General features: G+C 49.3%; 1 protein-coding gene across 1 annotated transcript in view; it reads right to left on the bottom strand.

The window, feature by feature from the left end:
- Positions 1–15,000, bottom strand: part of LOC308147981 (dematin-like) — a 24,558-nt gene that overhangs the window by 9,407 nt on the left and 151 nt on the right. Inside the window, 6 exon segments of the mRNA XM_080521379.1 lie at positions 1,125–1,323; positions 1,398–1,442; positions 2,477–2,605; positions 2,778–2,858; positions 2,983–3,013; positions 4,143–4,202. Of these exon segments, the coding sequence (XP_080377505.1) occupies positions 1,125–1,323; positions 1,398–1,442; positions 2,477–2,605; positions 2,778–2,858; positions 2,983–2,994 (466 nt within the window). The 5' untranslated portion in view covers positions 2,995–3,013; positions 4,143–4,202.

Genomic DNA, 15,000 nt, shown 5'->3' with positions numbered 1-15,000 from the left:
ACCTGGGACACAGAGACATCCACAGTGACCCGGGACACAGAGACGTCCACAGTGACCCGGGACACAGAGACGTCCCCTGTGACCCGGGACACAGAGACATCCACAGTGACCTGGGACACAGAGACGTCCCCTGTGACCTGGGACACAGAGACGTCCACAGTGACCCGGGACACAGAGACATCCACAGTGACCCGGGACACAGAGACGTCCACAGTGACCCGGGACACAGAGACGTCCACAGTGACCCAGGACACAGAGACGTCCACAGTGACCCGGGACACAGAGACATCCACAGTGACCCGGGACACAGAGACGTCCACAGTGACCCGGGACACAGAGACGTCCCCTGTGACCTGGGACACAGAGACGTCCCCTGTGACCTGGGACACAGAGACGTCCACAGTGACCCGGGACACAGAGACGTCCCCTGTGACCTGGGACACAGAGACATCCACAGTGACCCGGGACACAGAGACGTCCCCTGTGACCCGGGACACAGAGACATCCACAGTGACCTGGGACACAGAGACGTCCCCTGTGACCTGGGACACAGAGACGTCCACAGTGACCCGGGACACAGAGACGTCCACAGTGACCTGGGACACAGAGACGTCCACAGTGACCCGGGACACAGAGACATCCACAGTGACCCGGGACACAGAGACGTCCACAGTGACCCGGGACACAGAGACGTCCACAGTGACCCGGGACACAGAGACGTCCCCTGTGACCCGGGACACAGAGACGTCCACAGTGACCTGGGACACAGAGACGTCCACAGTGACCCGGGTCACAGAGACGTCCACAGTGACCCGGGACACAGAGACGTCCCCTGTGACCCGGGACACAGAGACGTCCACAGTGACCCGGGACACAGAGACGTCCACAGTGACCCGGGACACAGAGACATCCACAGTGACCCGGGACACAGAGACGTCCACAGTGACCCGGGACACAGAGACGTCCCCTGTGACCCGGGACACAGAGACGTCCACAGTGACCCGGGACACAGAGACGTCCACAGTGACCTGGGACACAGAGACGTCCACAGTGACCCGGGACACAGAGACGTCCACAGTGACCCGGGACAGAGAGACGTCCACAGTGACCTGGTGGACGGTTACCGGGCCGGTGGAAGTGCTGCAGGCTGCTCTTGGTGGGCGGGGCCAGGGGCGGGGCCTGCAGAGGGGCGGGGCTTGGCGTGGACGGCGTGGCGCTGGACGTCTGTGAGCTGCGAGTCCCGCTGGTCCGGACCGTGGATCCTGGAGAGGAACCAACAGGGGACCGGTTCTCCAGCCACTCCCTGGTCTCCTTGGACAGGTTCTGGAAGCAGACGGGTCAGAGGTCAAAGGTCAGAGGTCAAAACCTGGAAGGTGTTGAAACCTTGAGAGTCTCACCTCAGGGGACGGCGGAGGAGAGATGGAGCGAGGAGACAAGGACCTCTGGAGGACGAGAAGGACAGAGTTCAGGGGCAGAAAGAGAGAGGGAGACAGACAGAGAGAGGGACAGACAGAGAGACAGACAGACAGACAGACAGAGAGAGGGATGGACAGAGAGACAGACAGACAGAGAGAGGGACAGACAGAGACAGAGAGAGGGACAGACAGACAGACAGAGAGAGGGATGGACAGAGAGAGAGAGAGGGACAGACAGAGACATATAGAGAGACAAACAGACAGAGAGAGACAGACAGACAGAGGGACAGAGACAAACAGACAGAGAGAGGGACAGACAGACAGAGAGAGAGGGACAGACAGAGACATATAGAGAGACAAACAGACAGAGAGAGACAGACAGACAGAGGGACAGAGACAAACAGACAGAGAGAGGGACAGACAGAGAGAGGGACAGACAGACAGAGAGAGAGGGACAGACAGAGACATATAGAGAGACAGACAGACAGAGAGAGACAGACAGACAGAGGGACAGAGACAAACAGACAGAGAGAGGGACAGACAGAGAGAGGGACAGACAGACAGAGAGAGAGGGACAGACAGAGACATATAGAGAGACAGACACAGACAGAGAGAGAGGGACAGGCAGAGACATATAGAGAGACAGACGCAGACAGACAGAGAGACAGAGACATATAGAGAGACAGACAAACAGAGAGACAGACACAGAGAGAGGGACAGACAGACAGACAGAGGAACAGACAGAGAGACAGAGACATATAGACAGACAGACAGAGAGAGAGACAGACAGAGGGACAGAGAGAGAGAGGGACAGACAGACAGAGGAACAGACAGAGACATATAGACAGACAGAGAGAGAGACAGACAGACAGAGAGAGAGACAGACAGACAGACAGACAGACAGAGAGAGACAGACAGACAGAGACATGTAGACAGACAGAGAGAGAGACAGACAGACAGAGAGAGAGACAGACAGAGGGACAGACAGACAGAGGGACAGAGACATATAGACAGACAGAGAGAGAGACAGACAGAGGGACAGAGAGAGAGAGGGACAGCACCTCCAGAGGACTGTAGCTGTAGTGCAGCTGGTAGACCATCAGGTCTGGTCTCTCGATGTCCAGGATGGCCTTGTCCCTCGGTAGCGCCGCCAGGTCCTTGTACCCAATCACCCCGTCCTCCACACGGGCCTGGGGGCGGGGCCACGGGGGCGGGGCCACGGGGGCGGGGCAAAGCATTCAAATTAAACTCGCCTCCCTCAAGATTGGTGTGTGTGTGTGAGTGTGTGTGTGTGTGTGTGTGTGTGTGTGTGTGTGTGTGTGTGTGTGTGTGTGTGTGAGTGTGTGTGTGTGTGTGACTCACCACGATGGCGGCGGCAGGGGATCCTGGGACACTCGTCCCTCTGAGAGACAGGACACTTCCTGGAGACGTCTGAGCCAGCTGCTGCTCACACACACACACACACACACACACACACACACACACACACACACACACACACACACACACACACACACACTCAGGTGACTGAAAGACAAAGACGTCCAGGAAAGAGGAAGACGTTTACCTTTGGCATCATCCTGGCTGCTGATTGGTTCCTGAAAGTTAAACAAACATGTTGTTAAAAACAAACATCCATCATCCATCATCCATCCACCATCCATTATCCATCATCCATCCACCATCCATCATCCATCCATCATCCATTATCCATCATCCATCCATCATCCATCATCCATCCACCATCCATTATCCATCATCCATCCACCATCCATCATCCATCCATCATCCATCATCCATCATCCATCATCCATCATCCATCCATCATCCATCCATCATCCATCCACCATCCATTATCCATCATCCATCCACCATCCATTATCCATCATCCATCCACCATCCATCATCCATCCATCATCCATCCATCATCCATCCATCATCCATCCACCATCCATTATCCATCATCCATCCATCATCCATCATCCATCCATCATCCATCCATCATCCATCATCCATCATCCATCCACCATCCATTATCCATCATCCATCCATCATCCATCATCCATCCATCATCCATCATCCATCATCCATCCATCATCCATCATCCATCATCCATCCATCATCCATCATCCATCATCCATCATCCATCCATCATCCATCATCCATCATCCATCATCCATCCATCATCCATCATCCATTATCCATCATCCATCATCCATCCATCATCCATTATCCATCATCCATCCATCATCCACCATCCATTATCCATCATCCATCCATCATCCATTATCCATCATCCATTATCCATCATCCATCATCCATTATCCATCATCCATCATCCATCATCCATCCATCATCCATCATCCATATAAGGCAACATTTATCTTCATCACTGTTTTGTCTTGACGTCAGTCACGTGACTCGACGACTCATCGGCTCTCAGTCTCAGCACATTAACATTAGAGCTAGCATTAGCATTAGCATTAGCATTAGCATTAGCACTAGCAATAGCACTGGTGCGAGCTTTATGTCACCAGCTTTATGTGCTGCAACCAACCGACACAAAGAGACAAGAGACTCTTCTAGAGGCCACGGCTTTGTACCACACTGACCTCTGTCACCTGTGTGTGTGTGTGTGTGTGTGTGTGTGTGTGTGTGTGTGTGTGTGTGTGTGTGTGTGTGTGTGTGTGTGTGTGTGTGTGTGTGTGTGTGTGTGTGTGTGTGTACCTCAGGGAGAAAAAGGGATCATCTCTGCTTGTTTTCAGGACTCTGTGGCCCAATCAGCACCTGAAACACACACACACACACACACACACACACACACACACACACACACACACACACACACACACACTCACACACACACACACACACACACACACACACACACACACACACACAGCAGAGAACAATGAGCTCTAAACACTAACAACAGGAGAACACGGACATTCTAGTGGACAGAACACCAAGTTGGATTGTTATTACAGTGACTGTCAAAATAAAACCACCAAGTTGGATTGTTATTACAGTGACTGTCAAAATAAAACCACCAAGTTGGATTGTTATTACAGTGACTGTCAAAATAAAACCACCAAGTTGGATTGTTATTACAGTGACTGTCAAAATAAAACCACCAAGTTGGATTGTTATTACAGTGACTGTCAAAATAAAACCACCAAGTTGGATTGTTATTACAGTGACTGTCAAAATAAAACCACCAAGTTGGATTGTTATTACAGTGACTGTCAAAATAAAACCACCAAGTTGGATTGTTATTACAGTGACTGTCAAAATAAAACCACCAAGTTGGATTGTTATTACAGTGACTGTCAAAATAAAACCACCAAGTTGGATTGTTATTGGTTTCCATGGCGACGACTCATGTTGAGTGTCAGTGATTTCCTCGTCTCCTGAATGGAACACTCAATCAGAACACAGACGTCTGAGTCCTGGACCCCCTGTAGACCAGCTGTAGACCACCTGTAGACCAGCTGTAGATCAGCTGTAGACTACCTGTAGACCATCTGTAGACTACCTGTAGACCAGCTGTAGACCAGCTGTAGACTACCTGTAGACCACCTGTAGACAAGCTGTAGACCACCTGTAGACCAGCTGTCGGCTACCTGTAGACCACCTGTAGACCACCTGTAGACTACCTGTAGACTACCTGTAGACCACCTGTAGACCAGCTGTAGACTACCTGTAGACCACCTGTAGACCACCTGTAGACTACCTGTAGACCAGCTGTAGACCACCTGCAGACTACCTCTAGACCAGCTGTAGACTACCTGTAGACCACCTGTAGACTACCTGTAGACCAGCTGTAGACCACCTGTAGACCAGCTGTAGACCAGCTGTAGACTACCTGTAGACGACCTGTAGACCACCTGTAGACAAGCTGTAGACCACCTGTAGACTACATGTAGACTACCTGTAGACCACCTGTAGACCAGCTGTAGACCACCTGTAGACCACCTGTAGACAAGCTGTAGACTACCTGTAGACCAGCTGTAGACCACCTGTAGACTACCTGTAGACCACCTGTAGACCAGCTGTAGACTACCTGTAGACCACCTGTAGACCACCTGTAGACTACCTGTAGACCAGCTGTAGACCACCTGTAGACCACCTGTAGACTACCTCTAGACCAGCTGTAGACTACCTGTAGACCACCTGTAGACTACCTGTAGACCAGCTGTAGACCACCTGTAGACCAGCTGTAGACCACCTGTAGACTACCTGTAGACCACCTGTAGACCACCTGTAGACCAGCTGTAGACCAGCTGTAGACCACCTGTAGACAAGCTATAGACTACCTGTAGACCACCTCAGTGGACTGTCCCTCAGTGAGACAGACGTGTCCACTGATGGACGGTCCAGCTTCAATCACAGATTGTAAAGTAACTGACTCTTCAACAGCCGAGTGTCCTGCTGTCCCACACACACACACACCGCCTGCAGGTTGCCATGGTAACAACACCTACTCGTGTGCTGCTGGTGATGGAGGGATTTTATTCCTGCAGGCTGGTGGGCGTTTGTTTTGCTGCCCTGCCGGCGCCTTTGAGATGTGTGGCGGTTGCTAGGTTACAGCACCCAGCCGTCCAATCAGCTGGCGGGAATGTGGAGCAGAGAGCAGGAGAGGCAGACCCCCCCCCCCCGCCAGACCACCAAGGCACCGCAGGGGTCACGAACTCTGGTAACCCTGGTGACTGTTTACTGACCGGAGCGGTGGGAGTGTTTGTCAGTTAGCATTAGGAAGTGTTTGTCAGTTAGCATTAGGAAGTGTTTGTCAGTTAGCAATAGGAAGTGTTTGTCAGTTAGCATTAGGAAGTATTTGTCAGTTAGCATTAGGAAGTGTTTGTCAGCTAGCGTTACTAAGTGTTTGTCAGTTAGCATTAGGAAGTGTTTGTCAGTTAGCATTAGGAAGTGTTTGTCAGCTAGCGTTACTAAGTGTTTGTCAGTTAGCATTAGGAAGTGTTTGTCAGTTAGCATTAGGAAGTGTTTGTCAGCTAGCGTTACTAAGTGTTTGTCAGTTAGCATTAGGAAGTGTTTGTCAGTTAGCATTAGGAAGTGTTTGTCAGCTAGCGTTACTAAGTGTTTGTCAGTTAGCGTGACTGGAACAGGAAGTGTTCTTCAGTTAGCGTTACTGGAACAGGAAGTGTTCTTCAGTTAGCGTTCCTGGAACAGGAAGTGTTCTTCAGTTAGCGTTCCTGGAACAGGAAGTGTTCTTCAGTTAGCGTTCCTGGAACAGGAAGTGTTTGTCAGTTAGCGTTACTGGAACAGGAAGTGTTCTTCAGTTAGCCTTCCTGGAACAGGAAGTGTTTGTCAGTTAGCGTTACTGGAACAGGAAGTGTTCTTCAGTTAGCCTTCCTGGAACAGGAAGTGTTCTTCAGTTAGCGTTCCTGGAACAGGAAGTGTTCTTCAGTTAGCCTTCCTGGAACAGGAAGTGTTTGTCAGTTAGCGTTACTGGAACAGGAAGTGTTCTTCAGTTAGCGTTACTGGAACAGGAAGTGTTCTTCAGTTAGCGTTCCTGGAACAGGAAGTGTTCTTCAGTTAGCGTTCCTGGAACAGGAAGTGTTCTTCAGTTAGCGTTCCTGGAACAGGAAGTGTTCTTCAGTTCACGTTCCTGGAACAGGAAGTGTTCTTCAGTTCACGTTCCTGGAACAGGAAGTGTTCTTCAGTTCACGTTCCTGGAACAGGAAGTGTTCTTCAGTTAGCGTTACTGGAACAGGAAGTGTTCTTCAGTTAGCGTTACTGGAACAGGAAGTGTTCTTCAGTTAGCGTTACTGGAACAGGAAGTGTTCTTCAGTTAGCGTCACTGGAACAGGAAGTGTTCTTCAGTTAGCGTTCCTGGAACAGGAAGTGTTCTTCAGTTAGCGTTACTGGAACAGGAAGTGTTCTTCAGTTAGCGTCACTGGAACAGGAAGTGTTCTTCAGTTCACGCTCCTGGAACAGGAAGTGTTCTTCAGTTAGCGTTCCTGGAACAGGAAGTGTTCTTCAATTAGCGTTACTGGAACAGGAAGTGTTCTTCAGTTCACGCTCCTGGAACAGGAAGTGTTCTTCAGTTAGCGTTACTGGAACAGGAAGTGTTCTTCAGTTAGCGTTCCTGGAACAGGAAGTGTTCTTCAGTTAGCGTCACTGGAACAGGAAGTGTTCTTCAGTTAGCGTTACTGGAACAGGAAGTGTTCTTCAGTTAGCGTTACTGGAACAGGAAGTGTTCTTCAGTTCACGTTCCTGGAACAGGAAGTGTTCTTCAGTTAGCGTTACTGGAACAGGAAGTGTTCTTCAGTTAGCGTTCCTGGAACAGGAAGTGTTCTTCAGTTAGCGTTACTGGAACAGGAAGTGTTCTTCAGTTCACGTTCCTGGAACAGGAAGTGTTCTTCAGTTAGCGTTACTGGAACAGGAAGTGTTCTTCAGTTAGCGTTACTGGAACAGGAAGTGTTCTTCAGTTAGCGTTACTGGAACAGGAAGTGTTCTTCAGTTAGCGTTCCTGGAACAGGAAGTGTTCTTCAGTTAGCGTTCCTGGAACAGGAAGTGTTCTTCAGTTAGCGTCACTGGAACAGGAAGTGTTCTTCAGTTAGCGTTACTGGAACAGGAAGTGTTCTTCAGTTAGCGTTACTGGAACAGGAAGTGTTCTTCAGTTAGCATTCCTGGAACAGGAAGTGTTCTTCAGTTAGCGTTACTGGAACAGGAAGTGTTCTTCAGTTAGCGTTACTGGAACAGGAAGTGTTCTTCAGTTAGCGTTACTGGAACAGGAAGTGTTCTTCAGTTCACGTTCCTGGAACAGGAAGTGCTCTTCAGTTAGCGTTACTGGAACAGGAAGTGTTCTTCAGTTCACGTTCCTGGAACAGGAAGTGTTCTTCAGTTCACGTTCCTGGAACAGGAAGTGTTCTTCAGTTAGCATTACTGGAACAGGAAGTGTTCTTCAGTTAGCGTTCCTGGAACAGGAAGTGTTCTTCAGTTAGCGTTACTGGAACAGGAAGTGTTCTTCAGTTAGCGTTACTGGAACAGGAAGTGTTCTTCAGTTAGCGTTCCTGGAACAGGAAGTGTTCTTCAGTTAGCGTTCCTGGAACAGGAAGTGTTCTTCAGTTAGCGTTCCTGGAACAGGAAGTGTTCTTCAGTTCACGTTCCTGGAACAGGAAGTGTTCTTCAGTTCACGTTCCTGGAACAGGAAGTGTTCTTCAGTTAGCGTTCCTGGAACAGGAAGTGTTCTTCAGTTAGCGTTACTGGAACAGGAAGTGTTCTTCAGTTAGCGTTACTGGAACAGGAAGTGTTCTTCAGTTCACGCTCCTGGAACAGGAAGTGTTCTTCAGTTAGCGTCACTGGAACAGGAAGTGTTCTTCAGTTAGCGTTCCTGGAACAGGAAGTGTTCTTCAGTTAGCGTTACTGGAACAGGAAGTGTTCTTCAGTTAGCGTTACTGGAACAGGAAGTGTTCTTCAGTTCACGTTCCTGGAACAGGAAGTGTTCTTCAGTTAGCGTTACTGGAACAGGAAGTGTTCTTCAGTTAGCGTTCCTGGAACAGGAAGTGTTCTTCAGTTAGCGTCACTGGAACAGGAAGTGTTCTTCAGTTAGCGTTACTGGAACAGGAAGTGTTCTTCAGTTAGCGTTACTGGAACAGGAAGTGTTCTTCAGTTAGCGTTACTGGAACAGGAAGTGTTCTTCAGTTCACGTTCCTGGAACAGGAAGTGTTCTTCAGTTAGCGTTACTGGAACAGGAAGTGTCCTTCAGTTAGCGTTACTGGAACAGGAAGTGTTCTTCAGTTAGCGTTCCTGGAACAGGAAGTGTTCTTCAGTTAGCGTTCCTGGAACAGGAAGTGTTCTTCAGTTAGCGTCACTGGAACAGGAAGTGTTCTTCAGTTAGCGTTACTGGAACAGGAAGTGTTCTTCAGTTAGCGTTACTGGAACAGGAAGTGTTCTTCAGTTAGCGTTACTGGAACAGGAAGTGTTCTTCAGTTCACGTTCCTGGAACAGGAAGTGTTCTTCAGTTAGCGTTACTGGAACAGGAAGTGTTCTTCAGTTAGCGTTACTGGAACAGGAAGTGTCCTTCAGTTAGCGTTCCTGGAACAGGAAGTGTTCTTCAGTTAGCGTTACTGGAACAGGAAGTGTTCTTCAGTTCACGTTCCTGGAACAGGAAGTGTTCTTCAGTTAGCGTTGCTGGAACAGGAAGTGTTCTTCAGTTCACGTTCCTGGAACAGGAAGTGTTCTTCAGTTCACGTTCCTGGAACAGGAAGTGTTCTTCAATTAGCGTTACTGGAACAGGAAGTGTTCTTCAGTTAGCGTTCCTGGAACAGGAAGTGTTCTTCAGTTAGCGTTCCTGGAACAGGAAGTGTTCTTCAGTTAGCTTTCCTGGAACAGGAAGTGTTCTTCAGTTAGCGTTACTGGAACAGGAAGTGTTCTTCAGTTAGCATTCCTGGAACAGGAAGTGTTCTTCAGTTAGCGTTACTGGAACAGGAAGTGTTCTTCAGTTAGCATTCCTGGAACAGGAAGTGTTCTTCAGTTAGCGTTACTGGAACAGGAAGTGTTCTTCAGTTAGCGTTACTGGAACAGGAAGTGTTCTTCAGTTAGCGTTACTGGAACAGGAAGTGTTCTTCAGTTAGCGTTACTGGAACAGGAAGTGTTCTTCAGTTCACGTTCCTGGAACAGGAAGTGTTCTTCAGTTAGCGTTACTGGAACAGGAAGTGTCCTTCAGTTAGCGTTACTGGAACAGGAAGTGTTCTTCAGTTAGCGTTCCTGGAACAGGAAGTGTTCTTCAGTTAGCGTTCCTGGAACAGGAAGTGTTCTTCAGTTAGCGTCACTGGAACAGGAAGTGTTCTTCAGTTAGCGTTACTGGAACAGGAAGTGTTCTTCAGTTAGCGTTACTGGAACAGGAAGTGTTCTTCAGTTAGCGTTACTGGAACAGGAAGTGTTCTTCAGTTCACGTTCCTGGAACAGGAAGTGTTCTTCAGTTAGCGTTACTGGAACAGGAAGTGTTCTTCAGTTAGCGTTACTGGAACAGGAAGTGTTCTTCAGTTAGCGTTCCTGGAACAGGAAGTGTTCTTCAGTTAGCGTCACTGGAACAGGAAGTGTTCTTCAGTTAGCGTTACTGGAACAGGAAGTGTTCTTCAGTTAGCGTTACTGGAACAGGAAGTGTTCTTCAGTTAGCGTTACTGGAACAGGAAGTGTTCTTCAGTTCACGTTCCTGGAACAGGAAGTGTTCTTCAGTTAGCGTTACTGGAACAGGAAGTGTTCTTCAGTTAGCGTTACTGGAACAGGAAGTGTTCTTCAGTTAGCGTTCCTGGAACAGGAAGTGTTCTTCAGTTAGCGTTACTGGAACAGGAAGTGTTCTTCAGTTCACGTTCCTGGAACAGGAAGTGTTCTTCAGTTAGCGTTGCTGGAACAGGAAGTGTTCTTCAGTTCACGTTCCTGGAACAGGAAGTGTTCTTCAGTTCACGTTCCTGGAACAGGAAGTGTTCTTCAATTAGCGTTACTGGAACAGGAAGTGTTCTTCAGTTAGCGTTCCTGGAACAGGAAGTGTTCTTCAGTTAGCGTTCCTGGAACAGGAAGTGTTCTTCAGTTAGCATTCCTGGAACAGGAAGTGTTCTTCAGTTAGCGTTACTGGAACAGGAAGTGTTCTTCAGTTCACGTTCCTGGAACAGGAAGTGTTCTTCAGTTAGCGTTCCTGGAACAGGAAGTGTTCTTCAGTTAGCATTCCTGGAACAGGAAGTGTTCTTCAGTTAGCGTTCCTGGAACAGGAAGTGTTCTTCAGTTAGCGTTCCTGGAACAGGAAGTGTTCTTCAGTTAGCATTCCTGGAACAGGAAGTGTTCTTCAGTTAGCGTTACTGGAACAGGAAGTGTTCTTCAGTTAGCGTTACTGGAACAGGAAGTGTTCTTCAGTTAGCCTTCCTGGAACAGGAAGTGTTCTTCAGTTAGCGTTACTGGAACAGGAAGTGTTCTTCAGTTAGCATTCCTGGAACAGGAAGTGTTCTTCAGTTAGCGTTCCTCAGAGGCCCGTTTGTCGGTTGAGCGACTCGTCTGTCTCTTGGTGCTTGATGTGTTAACGACCTCGTTAATGCCACCGGGGTTGTTAATGCCGGGGGGGGGGGGGGGGGGGGTGTTAATGCCACCAGGGGGGGCTTTAGTGCCGGTCAGCGCTTCCACACAAACCAGAGAGCTGAGAACACGCAGACCTTCAGCTCACATTCTCAGCTTTGTGTTCCGCGCGGCGCTCGGGAACCTCAGACTGCAACGACGACCGTCGCCTCCAGGGCGGCGACGGTGGAACGCCACAGGGACGGAACCTCCGTGACTTCCTGCTGGCTTCCTACAGAGTTCTAGAGGGTTCCTACAGGGTTCCTACAGGGTTCTTACAGGGTTCTTACAGGGTTCCTACAGAGTTCTAGAGGGTTCCTACAGGGTTCTTACAGGGTTCTTACAGGGTTCCTACAGAGTTCTAGAGGGTTCCTACAGGGTGGCTTCAGGGTTCCTACAGGGTTCCTACAGGGTTCTTACAGGGTTCCTACAGAGTTCTAGAGGGTTCCTACAGGGTGGCTTCAGGGTTCCTACAGGGTTCCTACAGGGTTCTTACAGGGTTCCTATAGGGTTCCTACAGGGTTCCTTCAGGGTTCCTACAGGGTTCCTTCAGGGTTCCTACAGATTAATGACATGCTGAAGGTTTCTGTCGACTCATGATGAACGAAACACTGAAGCGGAAAATGGGTCAGAGGTAGAAATCTGCTGAGTCACTGTTTCACTTTCAGATGAACCAACATCAGAACAGAACTAACGTGTGTGTGTGTGTGTGTGTGTGTGTGTGTGTGTGTGTGTGTGTGTGTGTGTGTGTGTGTGTGTGTGTGTGTGTGTGTGTGTGTGTGTGTGTGTGTGTGTGTGTGCATGCTTCCTTATCTCGGCTCACAGACGTGACCACACCCACTGTCTGGTCTCTGACCTACCGGCTGCTCTCATTGGCCGGGACCTGATGACATCAAAGCACTATTTTATTTACTATTTATTTAATTTTTATTTGTTGTTCTGAGAGAAACAACTTTTTTTTTTTTTTGCCTACAAAAGAAAAACAAACAATCAAAGCTGAACTATTCAGCCAGTTTTTTCATTTTATTTTATTTACCAAACAGCCTGTCCTGTTTTTTGGGAGGGGTTTCCATGGTAACCACATTAGTTATCAGTGTTGTTACCATGACACCGGCCGGGTCGTGATGCCAACCACTAGGCTGAATACAGCCTCACCCCGTCACTCCTCCGTCACCCCGTCTCTGCTTTTTAACCCTTTTCTGGTCCTTTGTCTGCTAAACTAGCACTCAGCTAGCATGAGCGCTATCAGAGCCTGCTAACTAGCATTAGCATCACCAAACACTGTCTTCACATTGTTGAACATCATATTTGTAACATAAAGGTGAAGAGTATGGGTCAGCGATCGCCAAACGTTAACGCCGGGTGGACACACGTTAACGCCGGGTGTTACCATGTTAGCGCCGGGTGTTAACACGTTAACGTCCACTAACTTCACCTGGCGTCAGGGCCTCCTTGCCGTGGCGGCGCCGCTAGGAGCATTGACTGGGCGGTCGGGAGTTTATAAATATCTATGCTGCAGACCCTTTGCATTGCTGACACAGTTAGCATTAGCATTGTGTGACTTCAGGTCATCTTCCAACAGCAGATGCTGCCTGTCCTGCTAACGTCACCCACTATTAGCATTAGCATCACTGTAACTGCAGCCTGCGGCGCTGCAGTCTCACTAGCCCAATGTTAGCATTAGCATCACTGTACCTGCACATTGCAGTGCCATGGCCAACAGGCGCTAACGTCCAGTAGTGGCAGACAGCCAGCAGGGGGCAGCGTCAGGATTCGCTCTCATTCTTTGTCGTCATAGTAACTGATATTCAACTCATCAACAGTAACATAGGAACAACATGGTTCTTTACAATTAAACACATTTATTGTCTTTATGACACTCAAAGGAGCTGAAATACATGAAAGACTCAAGGAACGTCTCAAAGGAGATGTTCGTTCAAAAATATGTTATGTGACGAGTTGCTTTGATGAAACAATTCAACTTGTCCTGATGACAACTTCCTGCCGGACTCGTCCTGAGCTCTGATGTCACTTCTGAACAACGCTCGCATCCGCAAACAACTTCACATTCCTGCAACCACAGCAACACAACGGGAGCACCCCCCCCCCCCTCCCCCCCCGCCCCCACAGCCCCGTCCCCCCCCCCCCGTCCCCCCCCCGCAGGCTCAGAGATAAGAGACGAGCTGCTGCTGAAACACACGGCGGTTATTTCAGGAACAGTCGGTGCTTCACATTCTGCAGATTAAAATACTGCTGAGTCATGAAGATACATAACAAATCCTCTAATATGTAGGGGGGAGGAAGATGCTCTATAATCTGGATTAGAGGAGGAAGGTGCTCTATAATCTGGATTAGAGGAGGAAGATGCTCTATAATCTGGCGTTAGAGGAGGAAGATGCTCTATAATCTGGATTAGAGGAGGGAGATGCTCTATAATCTGGACTAGAGGAGGAAGATGCTCTATGATCTGGATTAGAGGAGGAATATGCTCTATAATCTGGATTAGAGGGGGGAGATGCTCTATAGTCTGGACTAGAGGAGGAAGATGCTCTATAATCTGGATTAGAGGAGGAAGATGCTCTTTAATCTGGTGTTAGAGGAGGAAGATGCTCTATAATCTGGCGTTAGAGGAGGAAGATGCTCTATAATCTGGATTAGAGGAGGAAGATGCTCTTTAATCTGGTGTTAGAGGAGGAAGATGCTCTATAATCTGGATTAGAGGAGGAAGATGCTCTATAATCTGAGAGACAAGCGACAAGCCTCCACCAATATGGACAGAACAGGTGTAAAAGAAGAAGGGATGATATATAAACATGGACCCAAATTCTAGATAGATAGATGATAGATACATAGATGGATGGATGGATGGATAGATAGATAGATAGATAGATAGATAGATAGATAGATAGATAGATAGATAGACAGATAGATAGATAGATAGATAGACAGATAGATAGATAGATAGATAGATAGATAGACAGATAGATAGATAGATAGATAGAAGGAGGAGGGCTGTTATATAATCCTCCTCCTATAATCCAGGTTTCCTCCCTCCATCCTCCTGCAGCTCTTATATAATCCCTCCCGTCACCCGGAGGACCGGAGGACCGGGGACCCGGGGACCCGGGGACCCGGGGACCCGGAGGACCAGAGGACCGGAGACCCGGACACCCGGACACCCGGACACCCGGAGGACCGGACACCCGGAGGACCGGACACCCGGAGGACCGGAGACCCGGAGGACCGGACACCCGGAGGACCGGACACCCGGAGGACCGGACACCCGGAGGACCGGACACCCGGAGGACCGGACACCCGGGCGGCAGCAGCGCGGCTCCTCCGGCCGGCCACTGCGCCCCGCAGCCCGGCTTGTTACTGCAGCGGCTCCCCGGGAGGAGGAGGAGGAGGAGGAGGAGGAGGAGGAGGAGGAGGAGGAGGAGGAGGAGGAGGAGCGGAGCCGGGGGAGAGACGCTGGACCTCCTCATCGTGACACACACGCGCGCGCGCACGCACGTAC

This window comes from Blennius ocellaris (genome assembly GCF_963422515.1).
Source record: "Blennius ocellaris genome assembly, contig: SCAFFOLD_108, whole genome shotgun sequence".
NCBI classification, from domain to species: domain Eukaryota; kingdom Metazoa; phylum Chordata; class Actinopteri; order Blenniiformes; family Blenniidae; genus Blennius; species Blennius ocellaris.
Note: the sequence above shows the minus strand (reverse complement) of the source record. Positions and strands in the feature narration are given on the sequence as shown.